This window comes from Anolis sagrei, chromosome 4 (assembly GCF_037176765.1).
Source record: "Anolis sagrei isolate rAnoSag1 chromosome 4, rAnoSag1.mat, whole genome shotgun sequence".
In the NCBI taxonomy this organism is placed as follows: Eukaryota; Metazoa; Chordata; class Lepidosauria; order Squamata; family Dactyloidae; genus Anolis; species Anolis sagrei.
This window is the reverse complement of record NC_090024.1, coordinates 6455277-6474552: the sequence shown is the minus strand read 5'-3', so window position 1 is coordinate 6474552 and position 19276 is coordinate 6455277. Positions and strand designations below refer to the sequence as shown.

At 44.9% G+C, this 19276-nt stretch overlaps 1 protein-coding gene across 4 annotated transcripts in view; it reads right to left on the bottom strand.

Annotated features, from left to right (window-relative positions):
• Positions 1-19276, bottom strand: part of ARHGAP39 (Rho GTPase activating protein 39) — a 330726-nt gene that overhangs the window by 135653 nt on the left and 175797 nt on the right. For all 4 annotated transcript variants that reach the window (XM_060775969.2, XM_060775968.2, XM_067467245.1 and 1 more), the window contains exon 2: positions 2796-3260. In XM_060775969.2, the coding sequence (XP_060631952.2) occupies positions 2796-3260 (465 nt within the window). The remainder of the gene's footprint in view (positions 1-2795; positions 3261-19276) is intronic.

The following is a 19276-nucleotide window of genomic DNA, read 5'->3' as shown; positions in this document are numbered from 1 at the left end:
GCTATATGCCTGCAAAACGTGGACTGTCTACAGACATCACATGCAACTCCTGGAACGATTCCATTACCGCCGCCTCTGGAAAATCCTGCAAATCTCTTGGGAAGACAAGCATGATGGAAGAAGCAAAGACCACCACCATTGAAGCGATGGTCCTCTGCCATCAACTCCGCTGGACCAGCCATGTTGTCCAGATGCCTGATCACCATCTCCCAAAGCAGTTGCTCTACTCCGAACTCAAGAACGGAAAATGGAGTGTTGGTGGGCAGGAAAAGAGATTGAAAGACGGGCTCTAAGCCAACCTTAAAAACTCTGGCATAGACACCGAGAAATGGGAAGCCCTGGCCCTTGAGTGCTCCAGCTGGAGGTCAGCTGTGACCAGCAGTGCTGTAGAATTTGAAGAGTGTGAAAGAGAGAAACGTACCAAGAGGAAAGTGCATCAAGTCAACCCCAACCACGACCACCTTCCACCTTGAAACCAATGCCCTCACTGCAGGAGAACATGCAGATCAAGGATAGGGCTCCACAATCACCTACGTACCCACCACCAGTACACCGATCTTGGAAGACTATCCTACTCGGACAATGAGGGGTAGCCTAATGAAGTACCTTTAGTTGGGTCAAAAGAAAGGATATATCTTTGCATTCAAATAGGCTCATATAAGAATGTATGGGCCTTTGGGGAGCATGCTTTCTCCACCATGTTTCTTCTGCTGCTTCCCAATTACGGTGGGCTGGCTTGATGCCTCTGCTACTTTCAGGCTTTCCAAAAAATGCCTTGGCAGAGCCAGATATATCCTCTGCCAACCCTACAATTGTGCCCCTTCACCTGCCCGGTGAGATCGGCGCTGCCGTTGCCCCGGGCTCAAAATGAGCTCCTTCCAACGTAATTAAAGGGAACGCTTCCAACAGCACTGACCCCCCTCCCATGGAAAACCACCTGTTGCCCCTCCCAGCTGATCTTTAATTACTACTGACACCGATCTGCTAATTGCTATTATTAATTATATTAATGACTGCTGTTTCCAGCCTCGAGTGGATTGTGCCGCTAAGGAGCTGAACTCTTGCTGAAATGAGCCATAAGACGCACGGCTTCCGGTCTTCCTTGACTGGGAAAAAGGACTAGGAAATGAGCGGGGTCGCCAGAAGACGACAGGAGGATTGACAGCACAGAGATACACAAGATCTGGCCATGGTCCTTTCCAAATGCTGCAGGGTAGGACTTCCAAAAAATTGGAAAGGTTCCTTTGGGGACTGTCATTCCCATTGGGGGACAATGCCTGGCTGGAGAGCAGTATGTGTGAAAAAGATCTTGGAGTCCTCAAGGGACAACAAGTTAAACATGAGCCAGGAATGTGATGTGGCGGCAAAAAAAGCCAATGGGATTTTGGCCTGCATCAAGAGGAGCATAGTGTCTAGATCTAAGGAAGTAATGCTACCCCTCTATTCCGCTTTGGTTAGACCACACCTGGAATATTGTGTCCAGTTCTGGGCACCACAATTCAAGAGAGATATAGACTCTAAGCTGGAATGCATCCAGAGGAGGGCGACTAAAATGATCAAGGGTCTGGAGAATAAGCCCTATGAGGAGCAGCTTAAGGAGCTGAGCATGTTTAGCCCTAAGAAGAGAAGGATGAGAGGAGATATGAGAGCCATGTATAAATATGTGAGAAGAAGCCACAGGGAGGAGGGAGCAAGCTTGTTTTCTGCTTCCCTGGAGACTAGGATGCGGAACAATGGCTTCAAACTAGAAGAGAGGAGATTCCATCTGAACTTGAGGAAGAACTTCCTGACTGTGAGAGTTGTTCAGCAGTGGAACTCTCTGCCCCGAAGTGTGGTGGAGGCCCCTTCTTTGGAAGCTTTTAAACAGAGCCTGGATGACCATCTGTCAGGGGTACTTTGAATGCAATATTCCTGCTTCTTGGCAGGGGGTTGGACTAGATGGCCCATGAGGTCTCTTCCAACTCTTTAATACTATGATTCACCTGACATCCGCCATGAAGTAGCAGCCAATAGTGAAAGGACCAAGGCAGTGACATCTCCAGCCCATCCCTTGTTTAAGTATCAGCCAACACGTCAACGACTTAAATCATGAAATAGTTTTCTAAGATTTACAGAGGCACTCACTGAAACATCCCAGCAAGCGAGAGTCCAAAAGTGGCAGGCTCAAACCCAGAACCTCAACCAATGGCTGATACCAAACGAGAGACTCCCCCCTGGGCACACAGAAGACTGGGTGACTTGGAAGGCGCTGAACAGACTGAGCTCTGGCACCAAGAGATGCACAGCCAACCTCAAGAAATGGGGTTACAGAGTGGAATCCACGACATGCGAGTGTGGAGAATAGCAAACCACTGACCACCTGCTGCAATGCACCCTGAGCCCTGCCACATGCACAATGGAGGACCTTCTTGCAGCAACACCAGAGGCACTCCAAGTGGCCAGATACTGGTCAAAGGACATTTAATCAACTACTATTGAATGCAATATTCCTGCTTCTTGGCAGGGGGTTGGACTGGATGGCCCATGAGGTCTCTTCCAACTCTAGGATTCTATGATTCTATGATTCTATACTAAGCTTGCAAATTCTGTGTTTTGTCTGTCTGTTTGTTTGTTTTTGTTAAAAATGTAATACAAATGTCTGGTTGCTGATGACATGATAAATAAATAAATAAATAAAATAAAATAAAGAAATAACCATAACAACAACAACAACAACAACACTTAGAGACCAGGTGCTTTGGAAAGGGGTAAGAAAACTGTGTTGCTGACTCCAAGAGGGAAAATAAATATGTTACCTTTCTGTTTCTTCTTTGACAGTGGCAAACTGGGAGGGTTGGCGGTTGGGCCGGCTCTGCTCCTGCCCCTTCTCCCCGCTGCCGCCACCACCGCCGCCGCCACCACCACCTTCCACCTCTTGCTCGAGGGAGGAGCTGGTGCTGCCTTCGCGGCTGACATTGCTGCTGCGCCCGGGACTGTTCTCGGTGGAGGCTCGGGGCGACTCGGTGTTCTGCTTCAGAGTCTGGAGCTTGGCCAGCGGGATGATGTCGCAGTTCTGGGGCCGGTGCCACACCGTCCGCTGGGTGGTGGCATTGTAGTAGTAGAAGCGGGAGGTGTTGGGGTCAAAGAGCTCCCACCACTGGTTCTCGTTGGTGCGCTTGATGCGGACGCCGGGCGGAGGGTCCCAGACGCACTCTCCCGTGATGAGGTTGGCGTACATGCGCTCCCGCGTGCGAGGCTCGATGATTTCCACCCATTCTAGCCTGAAGAAAAAAAGCACAGAGAGAAAGGATGAGGAGCTGGTATTTGTCACTGACGAGGAAGTATTTCTTCCTGGCGAGCATGGCTGCACTAAAAAAGTTCAGGTCCTCGTTCTTTTCATTGTCAGAGGTTCTATAAGGTCATAAAACTCCTGTTCTTGTGGAAGTGACACTATTAATTCCAGTTAAGGAACTGGAAGGTGTCCAAAACACAGTTGCAGTGTTCTTCTACTCACACAACAACAACAAAAATCTTTGTTGTAGGATTTTCCGGGCTATATGGCCATGTTCTAGAGGCATTTTCTCTAGAGGCCTCTAGAACATGGCCATATAGCCTGGAAAAACCAACAACAACCCAGTGATTCCGGCCATGAAAGCCTTCGACAATAATCTTGCTTTGTTTATCCAACATTCTGCTGGTCAGTTTATGTCAGATAAGTGAGACTTTTCTGTATTTGTGTTCCACAGAAAAGGTAATGACGCTGATGGATAATGAGGACCAATAGGAACCAAATTTATATGTGTCAACTCAATTTATGCAGTACTTCCATTCTATGTTTACTTTGCTTATATACCACTGTATCTCAAGCCCGAAGGCGACTCACAGAGGTACTCCTGGTCAGTCGCAAGGCCGAACAGGGCATAGGGTTACAGCCTGTGTTGGATGGGGCCGCACTCCCCCTGAAGACGCAGGTTCACAGGGGAGCATTTGCACAGCTAAAGCTTGTGCGCCAGCTGCGCCCGTACTTGGGAAGTCTGACTTGGCCACGGTAGTCCACGCTCTGGTTACATCCCGTTTAGACTACTGCAACGCTCAACGTGGGGTTGCCTTTGAAGACAGCTCGGAACATCCAACTAGTCCAACGCTCGGCAGCCATGATTTTAACAGGAGCGGAGCGCAGGGAGCATACAACCCCCCTGTTGCGCCAACTCCACTGGCTACCGATCTGCTACCGGGCTGAATTCAAAGTGCTGGCGTTAGCCTTTAAAGCCCTAAACGGTTCCGGCCCAAGCTACCTATCCGACCGATGATAGGTAGCTTGCCTATGAACCCACCAGGACTTTGAGATCTTCCGGGGAACCCACCAGGACTTTGAGATCTTCCGGGGAGACCCTGCTCTCGATCCCGCCTGCTTCTCAAGCTCGGCTGGCGGGGACAAGAGATAGGGCCTTCTCGGTGGTGGCTCCTCGGCTGTGGAACGCCCTTCCTACGGACATTAGACTAGCACCATCTATAATGGTATTCCGCAAAAAGGTGAAGACCTGGATGTTTGTGCAGGCGTTTGAGTAATTTAGTGCAATCTGGTAATGGAACATAGGAATGGAACAATGGACGACGAACCTGGACTACGCTTGGATGATGAGAAGATTGGGTACGGTTGTTTTTTGTAATAATTGTGCATTGTAATTGCTTATTGATAATTTATGGATAATGTGTTAAGTCAATTGTTATATGTTGTATGGAACCACTGCTGTTTCTACTGTTTTTACTGTTTGTGAACCGCTGTGAGTCGCCTTCGGGCTTGAGATACTGCGGTATAGAAGCAAAGTAAATAAATAAATAATAAATAAATATGTTTGGAAATACAAAGAGAGGGTCCAATGACCATTATATTAAAACTAATTACCAAAAAGAAAATTTGATGCAAAATGAAAAATAAATAGAGAGATGCCAAAATGTCCAACATGACTCCAGGTAGAAAAAATAATAATAAAAGAGACTGAAGATAGGGAGATAAATTCATCAATGCAAGCAAGCAAATTAAAACATGAGACTATAAAAAAGGTAACGGATAACTGACCCAGACTTAACATTAAATCTCAATGAGGACATTATATTTGTGTATTTGATGATAGCCGCTAGGATCATAAATGCAAAACAATGGAAACAAAAGGTAATACCGGATATAGATCAATGGTTTAATAAAATAAGGAAAATAAAAGATATGAACAAATAAACTTTTTTACTAAAGAAAAACTCTGGAAATCCGATTTCCACCAATGGATGATTACGAAGAAACGAAAAAAAATTAAAGAATCATAAAAAGAATATATATTAAATGGAACATAAGAAGAATAAAGTTACAGTTAATGCTACAGTTATACAATATAACAATAATATACAATATATACAAGTAATACAATATACTATAGAACAAGTAATTTTGAAACCGCAAAGGATTGGATGGAAATCACCAGGACAATTTTATTTTTATTTTTATTATTTTTATTTTACTTTTTTCATCTTTTTTCTCTTTTTTAGTCCTTTTTTTTTAGTATCTTTTGGGTGATACTTTTTCTTTTCTTTTTTTTCTTTTCCCTTTCTTACTTTCTCTGTATATTATTGTTCTGCAACTTTACATGTATAAATAACTTTTACCCTGGGTTGTTGTAGGTTTTTCCGGGCTATATGGCCATGGTCTAGAGGCATTCTCTCCTGACGTTTCGCCTGCATCTATGGCAAGCATCCTTGGAGGTATTGAGGTCTGTTGGAAGTAGGAAAATGGGTTTATATATCTGTGGAATGACCAGGATGAGACAAAGGACTCTTGTCTGCTGCAGCTAGGTGTGAATGTTTCAACTGACCACCTTGATTAGCATTTAATGGCTTGGAAGTGCCAAGCCATTGAAATCCACAAGCATGTGGACAATTTCAACAGAAAGGAAGAAACCATGAAAATGAACAAAATCTGGCTACCAGTATTAAAAAACTCAAAAATTACAACAGCAAAACAACAGAGAGGAAACAATCAGGCACATCTAATCACCTCTCAACAAAAGTGCTCCAGGCACTCTCAGGCCATTATATGCTAATCAAGGTGGTCAGTTGAAACATTCACACCTAGCTGCAACAGACAAAAGTCCTTTGTCCCACCCTGGTCATTCCACAGATATATAAACCCCTTTTCCTAGTTCCAACAGACCTCACTACCTCTGAGGATGCTTGCCATAGATGCAGGCGAAATGTCAGGAGAGAATGCCTCTAGAACATGGCCATATAGCCCGGATAAACCTACAACAACCCAGTGACTTCGGCCATGAAAGCCTTCGATAACTTTTACCCTCTTACCCCTTCCCTTATTCCCTTTTATTATTCATATATTATTCATATATATATCTGGAGACCTCGGTGGCGTAGTGGGTTAAAGCATTGAGATGCTGAGTTTGTTGATTGAAAGGTCACAGGTTCGATTTCGGAGAGCGGTGTGAGCTTCCGCTGTCAGCCCTAGCTTCTGCCAACCTAGCAGTTCGAAAACATGCAAAATGTGAGTAGATCAATAGGTACCGCTCCAGCGGGAAGGTAGCGGCGCTCCATGCAGTCATGCCGGCCACATGACCTTGGAGGTGTCTACGGACAACGGCTTAGAAATGGAGATGAGCACCACACCCCAGAGTCAGACATGACTGGACTTAATGTCAGGGGACAACCTTTACCTTTACCTATAGAGGTAACAAAGGACTTGAAGACCTATATACATGCATATTGATGATATAGGAAAAACTGTAAGGCTCGGGAAGTGAATCGCAGAGAAGAAATAAAAGCTATATAGTTTTTCCTTCAACACTGAGATCTAAGCCTGTCCCATATTTCCCAATTCAAGTGAAGGAGAACCTAGATTCACCAGGTCAGGGTTGGAGCTGGTACAAATTTACAAAAGGCACACGTAGAGTTAGCCTGTGTAATGACCAATTATGACTAGCCTACTTTGGATATTTCTTCCTGCTTTTCTCCATAAAGAAATGGAAACCGATGACACAAAAAGGGCCTTTAACATAATCACCCCTCGGAGTTCAGGAAATCGTGAAAGACACATTTAAACTCAAGTGAACAAAAACCACGCTTAACATTCGAAAGTGCATTATGCAAGTCAGAACGCTCATCACTCCACTGCTAAACAGAAGCAAAAACATAAATATATTTCTAAAAGCAGCCTTCATCCGGAGCAGCTGTTCCGCAGATGGGCAGCGAAGATGCAAAGGGCCCTTCAAAAGACTCAAATGAGAAGTGGGCGAGGAAAGGAGGAAGGATCCTGCCTTACAGTTCTGGCAACATCTGGTCACCAAAGTCCTGGAGACTAGAAAAGATCACAAGCAAATGTATTCTGGGGAAATATGGCCCTATTATGTCCACCGCACATGCCTGCCCCATGTTTGGATCCTTACTACTCCTTCTTTTCCGTCCTTCCCTTTCCCTTCTGTTCCTTCCCTTTGTGACTGTATTTTGAAAGAGTCAACTAAGACATTAAACACAGAGACAGGATGCAAATCCTTGACTTTTTCATCCTTGCATATGGAGACCATTCATTACGGCCCTTCTCTCCTTGCCGCAGGAGAAAAGGAACATCCCGCGGCAATATTCTTCCCACATTAGAATGCCCTGAAGTGTTGCGGAGGGATTATTCTGGGTAGGAAAAAGTGTTTTGTGTGGGAAAAATGTTTTGGTACACACTTAAAAGGGATTCTTATTCAGAAAATGGTTTATTTGTGCAAGAAACCACTTTCTGCACAGAAAATTAATAGCTGAATAAAACCTCCGTATTTTTTTCCCTATGCACAGCTGGCATAGACACTGAGCACTGGGAAGCCCTGGCCGTTGAGCGCTCCAGTTGGAGGTCAGCTGTGACCAGCAGTGCTGTAGAATTTGAAGAGGGTGAAAGAGAGAAACATGCCAAGAGGAAGGCACATCAAGCCAACCATGACCGGGACCGCCTTCCACCTGGAAACCAATGCCCTCACTGCGGGAGAAGATGCAGATCAAGAATAGGGCTCCACAGTCATCTACAGACCCACAACACACTGCACGCTCACCCTGGAGGACTATCCTACTCGGACAACGAGGGATCGCCTAAGTAAGTAAGTGCACAGCTGGTTAATTACCAGCAGCAATAGATCACACCAATTAAAAGGTTGGCAGTGAGCACCCGACCTTCAGCCCAGCTCACTGTCCACCTAAGCCAGGGGTTCTCAACCTGGGGTCCCCAGATGTTATTGGTAGCAGATCCTATAAACGCAGATCCTGTAAACTGTATTCTTTTCAAAGATGAGATCACTTATCATCCTGTGCAGTATCTTAATGGGATTTGGTTCCAGGACTCTCTGCTGAACCCAAAACCCATGGATATTCAAGTCCTATTCTATATAATGGCATAGCAAAATAAAATGTCAAGAGTAAGGTTTGTCTTTTAGATGGGTTAGAGCTGAGAGTAATTTGGTTATACACACACACGCACACACACACACACACACACACACACACACACACAAACTATAAACAGTCAAATTCCTGAGTGCAGAATCTGTGGATACAGATGGTTGCATGTTACCATAATTCTGCAGAATCCAGCCTCCCCAATATCACTATCACAGCTGAGCTAAGAAAACTGCATGGAAAAAAATAATAATTTACCTTTGGCAAGTTGGCACAGATGTCTATGCTACTGACATTTTACTCATAATTATTCATGCATTATTAATATTGCCTAGCTCTTTGAAAAATCAAGGGAGAGATCTGGTGAAGGAGGAGTTTTGCGAAGAAAGGCTGAACTGGGAAAACAGATGGAGGGATGCAGAGCATGGCGGAAAGTATCTTCGTGCTCCTTCTCTCCTTCCATGAAACGCTGCATTTTGCAATCCGTAACAGTGCCACCCTGGCGGGCAGATTCGGAGAGTTGTAAACTTAAAAAGGAGTATTTCTAACCTAGAGACAGACTGTGCTAAAGCCCATTTGGCAGGGGACCAGGGCTCAGAGGAACTCAGCGAAGGAGAACAGGTAAACTTAGCATTCCCACTGGACCCAACTAGTATTTGCACCAAGCTTCGATACTGTGATCTCCAAAGATGATGTGAGCCTGCAAGGCCTCCTGGACCCAACAACGTCAAATTTCGCCTCCAGCCCAGACTGACTAATCTGTTCTTAGAAACCCCTGCCAACAGCAGCGAGACCCATTCTTGGTCCTTCTCTCCTCTTCCAGGTCCTTCTCTTCTCTTCTCTCCAGTTCTGGGCTTTGTAAAAGCATGCTCTCCCACATGCACTGAGGAATGGTGAATCAGAGGAGGATCCCTAACAAAGGGGCCAAAAGCAATAGGAAACAACAATCACGATGCTCCAGCTCCAACAAGACAGTAGTCACACTGGCACAGCAGGATCGGTTGGCCTTGGTCAGATCTGACTTTGGCATCTGATTGAAACAAGCTGTAGGTAAGAAAAGGTTGTGACTATTTTTTTGATAAAAGATTTGGGCCACTAGTCTCCATCACAGGCAACTCACAAGCATTTCTGTGTAAGTAGGATTCCAAAGTACAGTAAGACACACACACACCCAATATCTGTGATAAGTACATTCCTGGCCAGGCCTCAGTTACCTGAAGATGTAGATATGACTAATCATCTTTAAGATACCTGTCTTGAGGTGTTGCACTCCAGGCCAGGAAACACCTCTGTACTTAACCACCACACCCCAATCCAAGTTAAACCACAAAGCAGTTTATTGAAGGTTATATAAAAAGCACTTCAGCAAAAATAGTAAAAACTTCAAAATCCATATGATTGGTATAGTCTACAAGGTTCAATGTACAAGAGTAAACAAGAATCCCAAAGCAACAGGACATCCAGCATAGGAATACAAGGAACAACAAGAGTTCAGAACACAATATAATCCAAGAACATTCCTTCAAACTTGGAAACATGAAACATGAACAAGGCATGGAACTAGAATTCCCTTGAGTAGGACTTGATAACAGCAGTTGCCTCAATTACCAATGTTGACCAGACTGGCTGGGAAACACTTCCGGACTCTCTAATAAAGACATGAATTCATGCCTCCTCCCATGCATTTCTGCTATGGGTTTCTTCTGTAAGAGGTGCTGTGACCTCCCGAGGTTCTGCTGAGAAGCCCGATGTTTGCAAAAACTAAGTCTCCTATCAACCAGCTCATTATATTGCAACTCATTATTTTCTGCACCTGGGATTTCAGAGAACCACTCCTCTAAACCCTTTTGACAGCTCTGTGGAACATGGCCCTCACTTACAGTTGGAAGCACAGACTGCTCATTTTCAGGACTTAAAATCTCATGACGGCTCGCAGGCCCAGAATCCCCATGACCTACATCCACATTAACATGAGTATCAGGCACAATATCAGGCATAATCATGGGCTGAACTACAACATCATTTTGAACCGGTTTTTAATTGTTTGCTTAAAATTGCTTTAATTGTGTTAATTCTAACTGTGTGTTTGAATGTATTGCTTTTTGGCATCTAATGACTGCCTGCTGTAAGCAGTCCTAAGTCCCTCTTTGGAGGTGAGAAGGACGGGATAAAAATGCCCGAAATAAATAAATAAATAAACATCAGGAAACTTAACTGAGAATATGGGTACACATTTATGGGTTTGTACTGTACACAACTCTTGGAGGAAAGGGGCCTCAATTGGAGGGCCATGCCTCAGCACCACAAACACAAACACCATCATTTTGACACTTATTTGCCTTGAAATGGCCCTAGTTCTTTGAGAGGTCACATTTTTGGCTGTCCAACCATGGGTACATGACCAAAGTTTCTTCAATCATGGTCTACACCAGACTTTCACAACCTGTGGCCCTCCAGGAATTTAGGACTTCAGTTCCCAGAATTCCTGACCATTGGACTTGCGTGCTAGGGTTTCTGGAGGGACACAGATCTGAAAAATAAACAACTCCACAGTGAATCTATTTTCATAACAATGTAACTAGCCTTTATTTCAAATCACAAAGGGCTGGTTTCAATCTCATCTTTGCATTAACTTTCCAAGATTATAATTTCTGAAAAGGAAATGACTTTCTAAGCCATACATGAATCTGTCTGGACATAAAGTCAGTGTCTGGAGAAATCTAACCCCTTGAGATCTTCATCCATCCCCATGGCTCTTGCTAGCCAATGTATTTACTTCAAACTGGAGACAGCAAGGACTTAATTTGAGGATTTATACATGCAAAGTTTGGGTTCCACTCACTGGACCATCAATCCTCCACCGCTGTGAGCTTCTTGGAGAAGGGGCCTTATTTTTTAATGTCTGTAAAGCATTGCTAGGACAATATTTGTGGTAACAGGACAGACATTTATAAAAACTTGGTCACTCAGTGTAAACAGAAACCATTCAAAGCAAAATTCAGCTTGGCATAAAATGGTCAGCCAGAGGAGATATGGGCTAGAAGGCAGGATCATCAAGTTTGCAGACGACACCAAATTGGGAGGGAGAGCCAATACTCCAGAGGACAGGAGCAGAATTCAAAACGATCTTGACAGATTAGAGAGATGATTGGCCAAAACTCACAAAATGAAGTTCAACAGTGACAAATGCAAGATACTCCACTTTGGCAGGAAAAACGAAATGCAAAGATACAGAATGGGGGACGAGGCCTGGCTCGAGAGCAATACGTGTGAAAAAGGTCTTGGAGTCCTCGTGGACAACAAGTTAAACAATGTGATTTGGCGGCAAAAAAGGCCAATGGGATTTTGGCCTGCATCAATAGGAGCAGAGTGCCTAGATCCAGGGAAGTCCTGCTCCCCATGCTCTATTCCGCTTTGGTTAGACCACACCTGGAATATTGTGTCCAATTCTGGGCACCACAATTCAAGAGAGATATTGACAAGCTGGAATGTGTCCAGAGGAGGGCGACTAAAATGATCAAGGGTCTGGAGAACAAGCCCTATGAGGAGCGGTTTAAGGAGCTGGGCATGTTTAGCCTGAAGACGAGAAGGCTGAGAGGGGATATGATAGCCATGATATGAGAGGAAGCCACAGGGGGGAGGGAGCAAGCTTGTTTTCTGCTTCCCTGGAGACTAGGACGCGGAACAATGGCTTCAAACTACAAGAAAGGATATTCCATCTGAACATGAGGAAGAACTTCCTGACTGCGAGAGCCATTCAGCAGTGGAACTCTCTGCCCCGGAGTGTGGTGGAGGCTCCTTCTTTGGAAGCTTTTAAACAGAGGCTGGATGGCCATCTGTCAGGGGTGATTTGAATGCAATATCCCTGCTTTTTGGCAGAAGGGGGTTGGACTGGATGGCCCATGAGGTCTCTTCCAACTCTTTGATTCTATGGTTCTATGATTGCTAGACAAAGCAATGTTCAGAACTCATTTAAAAGATGCTTCCTTATATTTATCCTCAACTTCAAAAAGCAGATGTTTGGGACAGACAAAAACAAAACAGTCAAAACATTTCAAAGCTAAATTCACATCTTTGTCTCGTTAAAAAACCTTCCGCCGTGGAGTACATTCTTAGAAACTATTTTTATGATGTTGCCTATTTTGCCCTGCTAAAGGCCTTTTGTGATCCCCAAATATGCTTATTTAATATGCTCAGAAGCAGCCTCACAACAAACCACCAGACCATTTGCTGTTTAATATCAGGTGACTGAGCGCATTTGTTCTTAAGCGTTCTCATTTGTTCCAAATGCAGGAGAATATTCACCAAGCTGTCGCTGGCACATCTGACCACAACTCATTTTTCTGTCAAACAAAGATAATGTGTTACGGACTCAAACGTTTCCATTCGTCACCCAGAATATGAGAACAAAATTTATGACAAGAACTCCTGCAGATTGTAAAACCATGTGTCTAGAGGAAATGATGCTTTTAACATATGGTGTCCCTACGCGCGCGCCTCATTTGCGGCTGTAATCTAATCCTGGCTTTTGCATTTACCTGCAGTGATGACTAGGACGAAGGCTTGCAATAGCCTAATTGGTTAAAACAATGGATTTTTCACTCACTTGGCTGGTGTGACGTTGTAGAGCACTAGGCGCATCAGTTACGCATTACAAAGAATGGCATTAATTATTCATTGTTATTAATAGTGACCATGAAGTGAATTACCTCCCAATACATTGAGGGTAGTCAAACCGATCTGCCAGCTATTGGTGCTAGTTGTACAAAGTGGCCACAAGTTCTTTCTGATCTACATGGTTGTGTCAATCCTTGTCTCTCTGAGCTTGGTGTCCATAAAATCCCCCCTGACCTTTGTTGTTGTTATATGCCCTCAGGTCATTTGTGACTTAAGGAAATACCAAAAGCTGCCATGATACTGAATCAGTGAACAAATACCGTATTTCATTGCATAACAACTGCATAATAGTTGCAGCCCCCTTTTGGGGATGCCGAAATGATATTATCTGTTTTCCTCGCATAATAGTCTCACCCGAAGTTGATGGGTGTGACTACTATGCAAAGCCTTCCATAACTTGGAGGGGACAATCGATTGGGCACCCGTGCACCTGTCAGCAAGAACTGCAGGTCCATTGTATTGTCGAAGGCTTTCATGGCCAGAATCACTGGGTTGTTGTAGGTTTTTTCGGGCTGTATGGCCATGTTCTAGAGGCATTCTCTCCTGACGTTTCGCCTGCATCTATGGCAAGCATTCGGGCTGTATGGCCATGTTCTAGAGGCATTCTCTCCTGACGTTTCGCCTGCATCTATGGCAAGCATCCTCAGAGGTAGTGAGCTCTGTTGAAACTAGGAAAAAGGGTTTATATATCTGTGGAATGACCAGGGTGAGACAAAGGACTCTTGTCTGCTGGAGCTAGGTGTGAATGTTTCAACTGACCACCTTGATTCGCATACAATGGGCAGACTGTGCCTGGAGCAAACTTTTGTTGAGAGGTAATTAGATGTCCCTGCCTGCTTCCTCTCTGCAGTCTTCAGAGGCAACCCCACGTAGAGAGCGTTGCAGTAGTCTAGACGGGATGTAACCAGAGCGTGGACCACCGTGGCCAAGTCAGACTTCCCAAGGTACAGGCGCAGCTGGCGCACAAGTTTTAATTGTGCAAAAGCTGCCCTGACTACCGCCGAGACCTGGGGCTCCAGGCTCAGTGATGAGTCCGGGATCACTCCTAAACTGCGAACTGGCGCCTTCAGGGGGAGTGTAACCCCGTCAAGCACAGGCTGTAACCCTATGACCTGTTCGGCCTTTCGACTGACCAGGAGGACCTCTGTCTTGTCTGGATTTAGTTTCAATCTGTTGTCCCTTATCCAGTCCATTACAGCGGCCAAGCACCGGTTCAGGACCTGAACAGCATCCTTAGCAGCATGCTAATGTTCGATCCAAGATCTCAGATCACCACACTCATTTGTGTCTTGACATTCAGTGGTTGGTGCCAGGAGCAGGAGCTGATCCTGGTGATGAGCCTTAGCCAAATATTTGGGGCTCTTTGCAAATATCATTAGCTGGAGGAGCACCATAGCATGAACTTCCACACAACCCACTGAAAAACAACTCCAATCCCATCTCCCTACAGCACCAATCAAAGGATAACCTAATAATCAGCCAACCAAGCACCAAGTTCACTTCTGCTGACTAGCTGAGGGAAAGGCTGGGTTCCACGTCCCCTTTAAGATGCTTCCCATTCATGCAGTTCATGCTCTGAGAGCATATTGGCTGCTGCAACTGTCACGTAAGCGGGCAGAAATAGGTGGCATCTGTGACAATACGAGGTTGCCATGTTGCTATGGCTCTTTCGCACACTTCTCCCCCAGTTCGCATCGTCTGGGAGCAGCAGCAGGCAAATAAACAGGTGTGCCTTTGCAAAGACACCACCACTCCCTTCTCTGCACAAGCAGGAAGCTTCCTCCACCTGCAAACAGCTTTGTTATTATTAACTCGCAAGGAAAAACAACCAGTCAACAGCCAAGGTTCCTTTGCTCTGGCTGCTTGGTTTAGCGCAGCCTTCCGCGACAGATTGCCCTCCAGATGCAATCGACTACAACTCCCATCGTCCCACAGGAATGCGGATTCAGCTGAACCGGTTGTGACAGGCAGGGATTTTTGTCTCTGCAAAACAGCCAAAGCCTTAGAAACAAGCAGACAGCTTCAAGGGGAGTGGGAGGGAAGGAGGGAGGGGGAAAATGTGTCAAAAGATCTCCAGAGCCATGAAACCAAGTAAGGGCAAAACTGCGCTCTCGGAGAACAAGGCCACCCTCGTCTGAATTGGGGAGGGGAAAACGGAGCCGGGAGATGGAGGAATGAATCACCCTTTGAGAGCATTAGCCGCTTTGGCTTTGCGATTTCAATCAAGTGTTGAGAGCAACAGGAGAGGAAGAAGATGAAAGCCTTCCACCCGAGTGGGGTCCCCCCACCACCTCCTTTGTCCTTTTATCGATTATGGGAAGCCTGCTGAGCTGATTAGCTTTGATGATGATGAAAAATAAAAAGCAGGGAAAGCAGGAGACGGGCGGGAGAGCGGGTGCACGCGCTCTCTCGGGGAGATTTCGCTCGGATTTTTGCTCAGAGAAAAACGTTCTGAAAAATGTCGTTTGTGGCACCTAAAGAAAAAGGGAGACCCATCCGCTTTCTTTAAACCACTTGTCAGGGAGAAATAAATAACAGAGCAAAGCAGGAGGCAATCAGAGCATCTCCTGATGTCCTTTAAGTCGTGTTTCAATTACAGTAATCCCTCGCTACTTCGCGGATTCGCTGTTTCGCGGTTTTCCCCGGATTCGCTGTTTCGCGGAGGCTGTGTGCAGACCGGACCTGAGGGGCAGCGCTGAAGGCCTGCGCTACCACGACCCCGGAAGTGACGACTCCGGCTCTGTTTACCTCTCCAAACGTATTCTCCCCTATGAACCATCAAGTTTATTAAGAGTGTCTGGAGAGGCCCTGCTCTCGGTCCCACCAGCCTCGCAAGCGCGTCTGGTGGGGACAAGGGACAGGGCCTTCTCAGTGGTGGCCCCTCAACTCTGGAACTCTCTCCCACTGGAGATCAGAACCGCCCCGTCTATCCTGACATTTAGGAAACAGGTAAAGACTTGGTTATGGAGACAGGCATTCGACGAGCGAGCCAACACCCTGAGATATGGATGGAGGAGGATGAGCAACGATTTTAGTGTGACGACTGACCGTTATAGTTATTGATTGTAATTGCTGTTTTAATGTTTTACTGTAATATGTATTATGATGTTTTATTGATTGTATGTGATATTATGGTTGGAACCCGGTCTGAGTCCCTCAAGAGAGGTGAGAAGGCCGGTATACAAAACTTTAAAATGAATAAATAATTGGGTGGACTCGCAGCAGAGGCGGATAAGGAAGTGTGAGGGCTAAACTGCGCTTTCTAAAAGTTCCTGCTCAACTAAAGTGACTGAAGGATTTTGTTTATAAGGCAAAGGAAAAGGGTTATCTATATAAATAAAAATGTAATGTTCGTTTGTGGGATTAACATAACTCAAAAACCACTGAACGAATTGCCACCAAATTTGGTCACAAGACACCTACTAACCCAAGGAGTGACCATCAATAAAAAAATGATTTTGTCATTTGGGAGTTGTAGTTGCTGGGATTTATAGTTTACTTACAATCAAAGAACATTCTGAACTCCACCAATGATGGAGTTGAACCAAACATGGTACACAGGGCTCTCATGACCAACAGAAAACACTAGAAGGGTTTGGTGGGCATTGACCTTGAGTTTTGGAGTTGCAGTTCACTTACATCCAGAGAGCACTTTGGACACAATGATGGATCTGGACCAAACTTGGCACAAATATTCCATATGCCCAAATATGAACACAGATAAGAGTTTGGGGGAAATATACCTTGACATTTGGGAGTTGTAGTTACTGGGATTGATAGTTCATCTACAATCAAAGAGCATTCTGAACCCCACCAACGACAGAATTGGGTCAAACTTCCTACACAGAACCTCCATACTTAAGGGCATCCAGTCCGACTCCCGTCTTCACCAGGGCAAGAAAACATAATCAAAGCCCTCCTGACAAAGAGCCATCCAGCCATAAATATAGATATATATTATTCACACAGAGAGAGATATAGTATCATAGAAAGGGGACCCCTAAAGAAGGACAATGATATGTTGCATGTTCCAGAGTAGGCAAACCAGACAATCTCTACATTGACACTGACAAAGGAACAGCAAGAAATACTATTTACCCCCTAAGCATAAAGAAATTACATGTATTAGAAACCAACACTTTCTCATTATTTATTTTCCAGATCACCAGACTAGGCCACAGCAACGCGTGGCAGGGGATGGCTAGTGTAGTGTATAAATGTGTGGGGAGGGTTTATAAAGACTTAAAATAGTATATAACTACTAAAATAATGTATAAATATTAAAATCAATATAGCGTTCCTAGTTTGCGGATTTTCACTTTTCGCGGGTGGTCCTGGAACATAACACTCATGATAAGTGAGGGAACACTGTACTCTTCCTTCTCTCATCATTGGCTTGGACTGGAAATTTAGTATGAAGGCACCCATTGCTTCTGGCAACGGCGATGCAAGCTAAGCCACATACATTGCCCCAAAAAGCACTACCTCCTTTCAACTAGACAAGTGCAAACAAACCACTATCTTCTCCCAAGTTTCAGCAGAACATCTCAGGAAAGCTGGCTAAGAAAGATGAAAAACAATGACACTCTGAGTCACAGTCATCCTATTTCCCATCTCTCTATGTATGGTTGCCCCCTCCATGGATTGTCACCTTGTCATTCCAATGAACCTGTGGGCATAACCACTGGAGTTATGCACTCCCAGGAGGAGCCACAGGGGAGGTTCCAGACCAAGCACAATCCAAAGACCTGAAGACCTCAACAGCGGATCAGGCGGAAGATAACATGGTACATGTTACAACAGCGGATCAGGCGGAGGATAACATGGTACATGTGAAGGCAGAAGAAGGCTGCAACAGACTGAGAAGCCACTCTTGTCTGGTTGACCATGCCACTGGTTAGGACCTCATTCTGTGAAGACTGTCTGTTGATCGGCTGTGCTCCGACCTCCACACATTATAAAAGCTCAACAGACAGGCGTCTTCCAAGAAAAATAAATCTACACTTGGAGGACCATCAACCTCGGGATATGAGGGATCACCTAAGGAAGTAAAGTATGAATAGTTGTGATAGCTGGACAATGAAGAAAGTAGATAGGAAGAAAATTAACTCATGTGAACGTGGTACTGGAGAAGACTGCTATTTGATTCTAGGCAGCATCAATCATAGAATCATAGAGTTGGAGGAGACCTCATGGGCCATCCAGTCCAACCCCATTCTGCTAAGAAGCAGGAATATTGCATTCAAAGCACCCCTGACAGATGGCCATCCAGCCTCTGTTTAAAAGCCTCCAAAGAAGGAGCCTCCACCATACTCCGGGGCAGAGAGTTCCACTACTGAACAGCTCTCACAGTCAGGAAGTTCTTCCTAATGTTCTGATGGAATCTCCTTTCTTGTAGTTTGAATAGGACTGAGAATTCTGTTTTTCCTTGAATTTCTTGTCGAATCACAGTCATACAGCCAATGAGAGGTCTTGGATGCTCAGTTCTTGGATGCTCAGCAATGCCTTCATGACTGTGGATACCTTAATGGGGTCAACCCAACTTGTAAAGTGCACTTGCTTTCCAACAAGGTGTGTAATTTCAGGTTGCGTCCACATGCAACATCCTCAGATGAAACATTTTGGCTCCTAAGGATAGTTTAGGCTTAATTTGTTCTAAATCTCATTTATCTCACTTTTTGGTGGTCCATGGTAAAAAATTTCCTCCAGCCCATTTGAGTTTAGTTTATTCTCTTCCAGTTGGTGCCCCTCCGAGTATGGCTTTCGCAGCCATATGGAGAAATATGAAATGGGTTCTGGGCCCTCCTTCCCTGGTGCCCCTCATCCTCTTGCAAGTACCCTTTAGCACTTTCCCAGCTTCTAGTACATGTTTTTCAAGCTGTTCCAAAAGAATAGTTATAGCAATTGAATCCTATTATAGTTGTCATGGTTCCATCCTACAGAATTCTCAGATTTCTGGCTTGGTGCAGTTTAGTTAGAACTCTGCTCCCCTCGCTAAACTAGAGCTCACAAGATTCCATAAAACAAAGCCATGCCATCTCAAATCTAAAGACTTTTTTCCCCATTCTAAATTTTCTTGACAAGAAGCCACTGTCAGCATCATAAATGGAAGAAGGTCATCGTTCTATGAATCAGGAGAATATAGAGCTAGGGAAGGTATGGTGATGGAAGTGGATTATTTTCCCAATGAAAA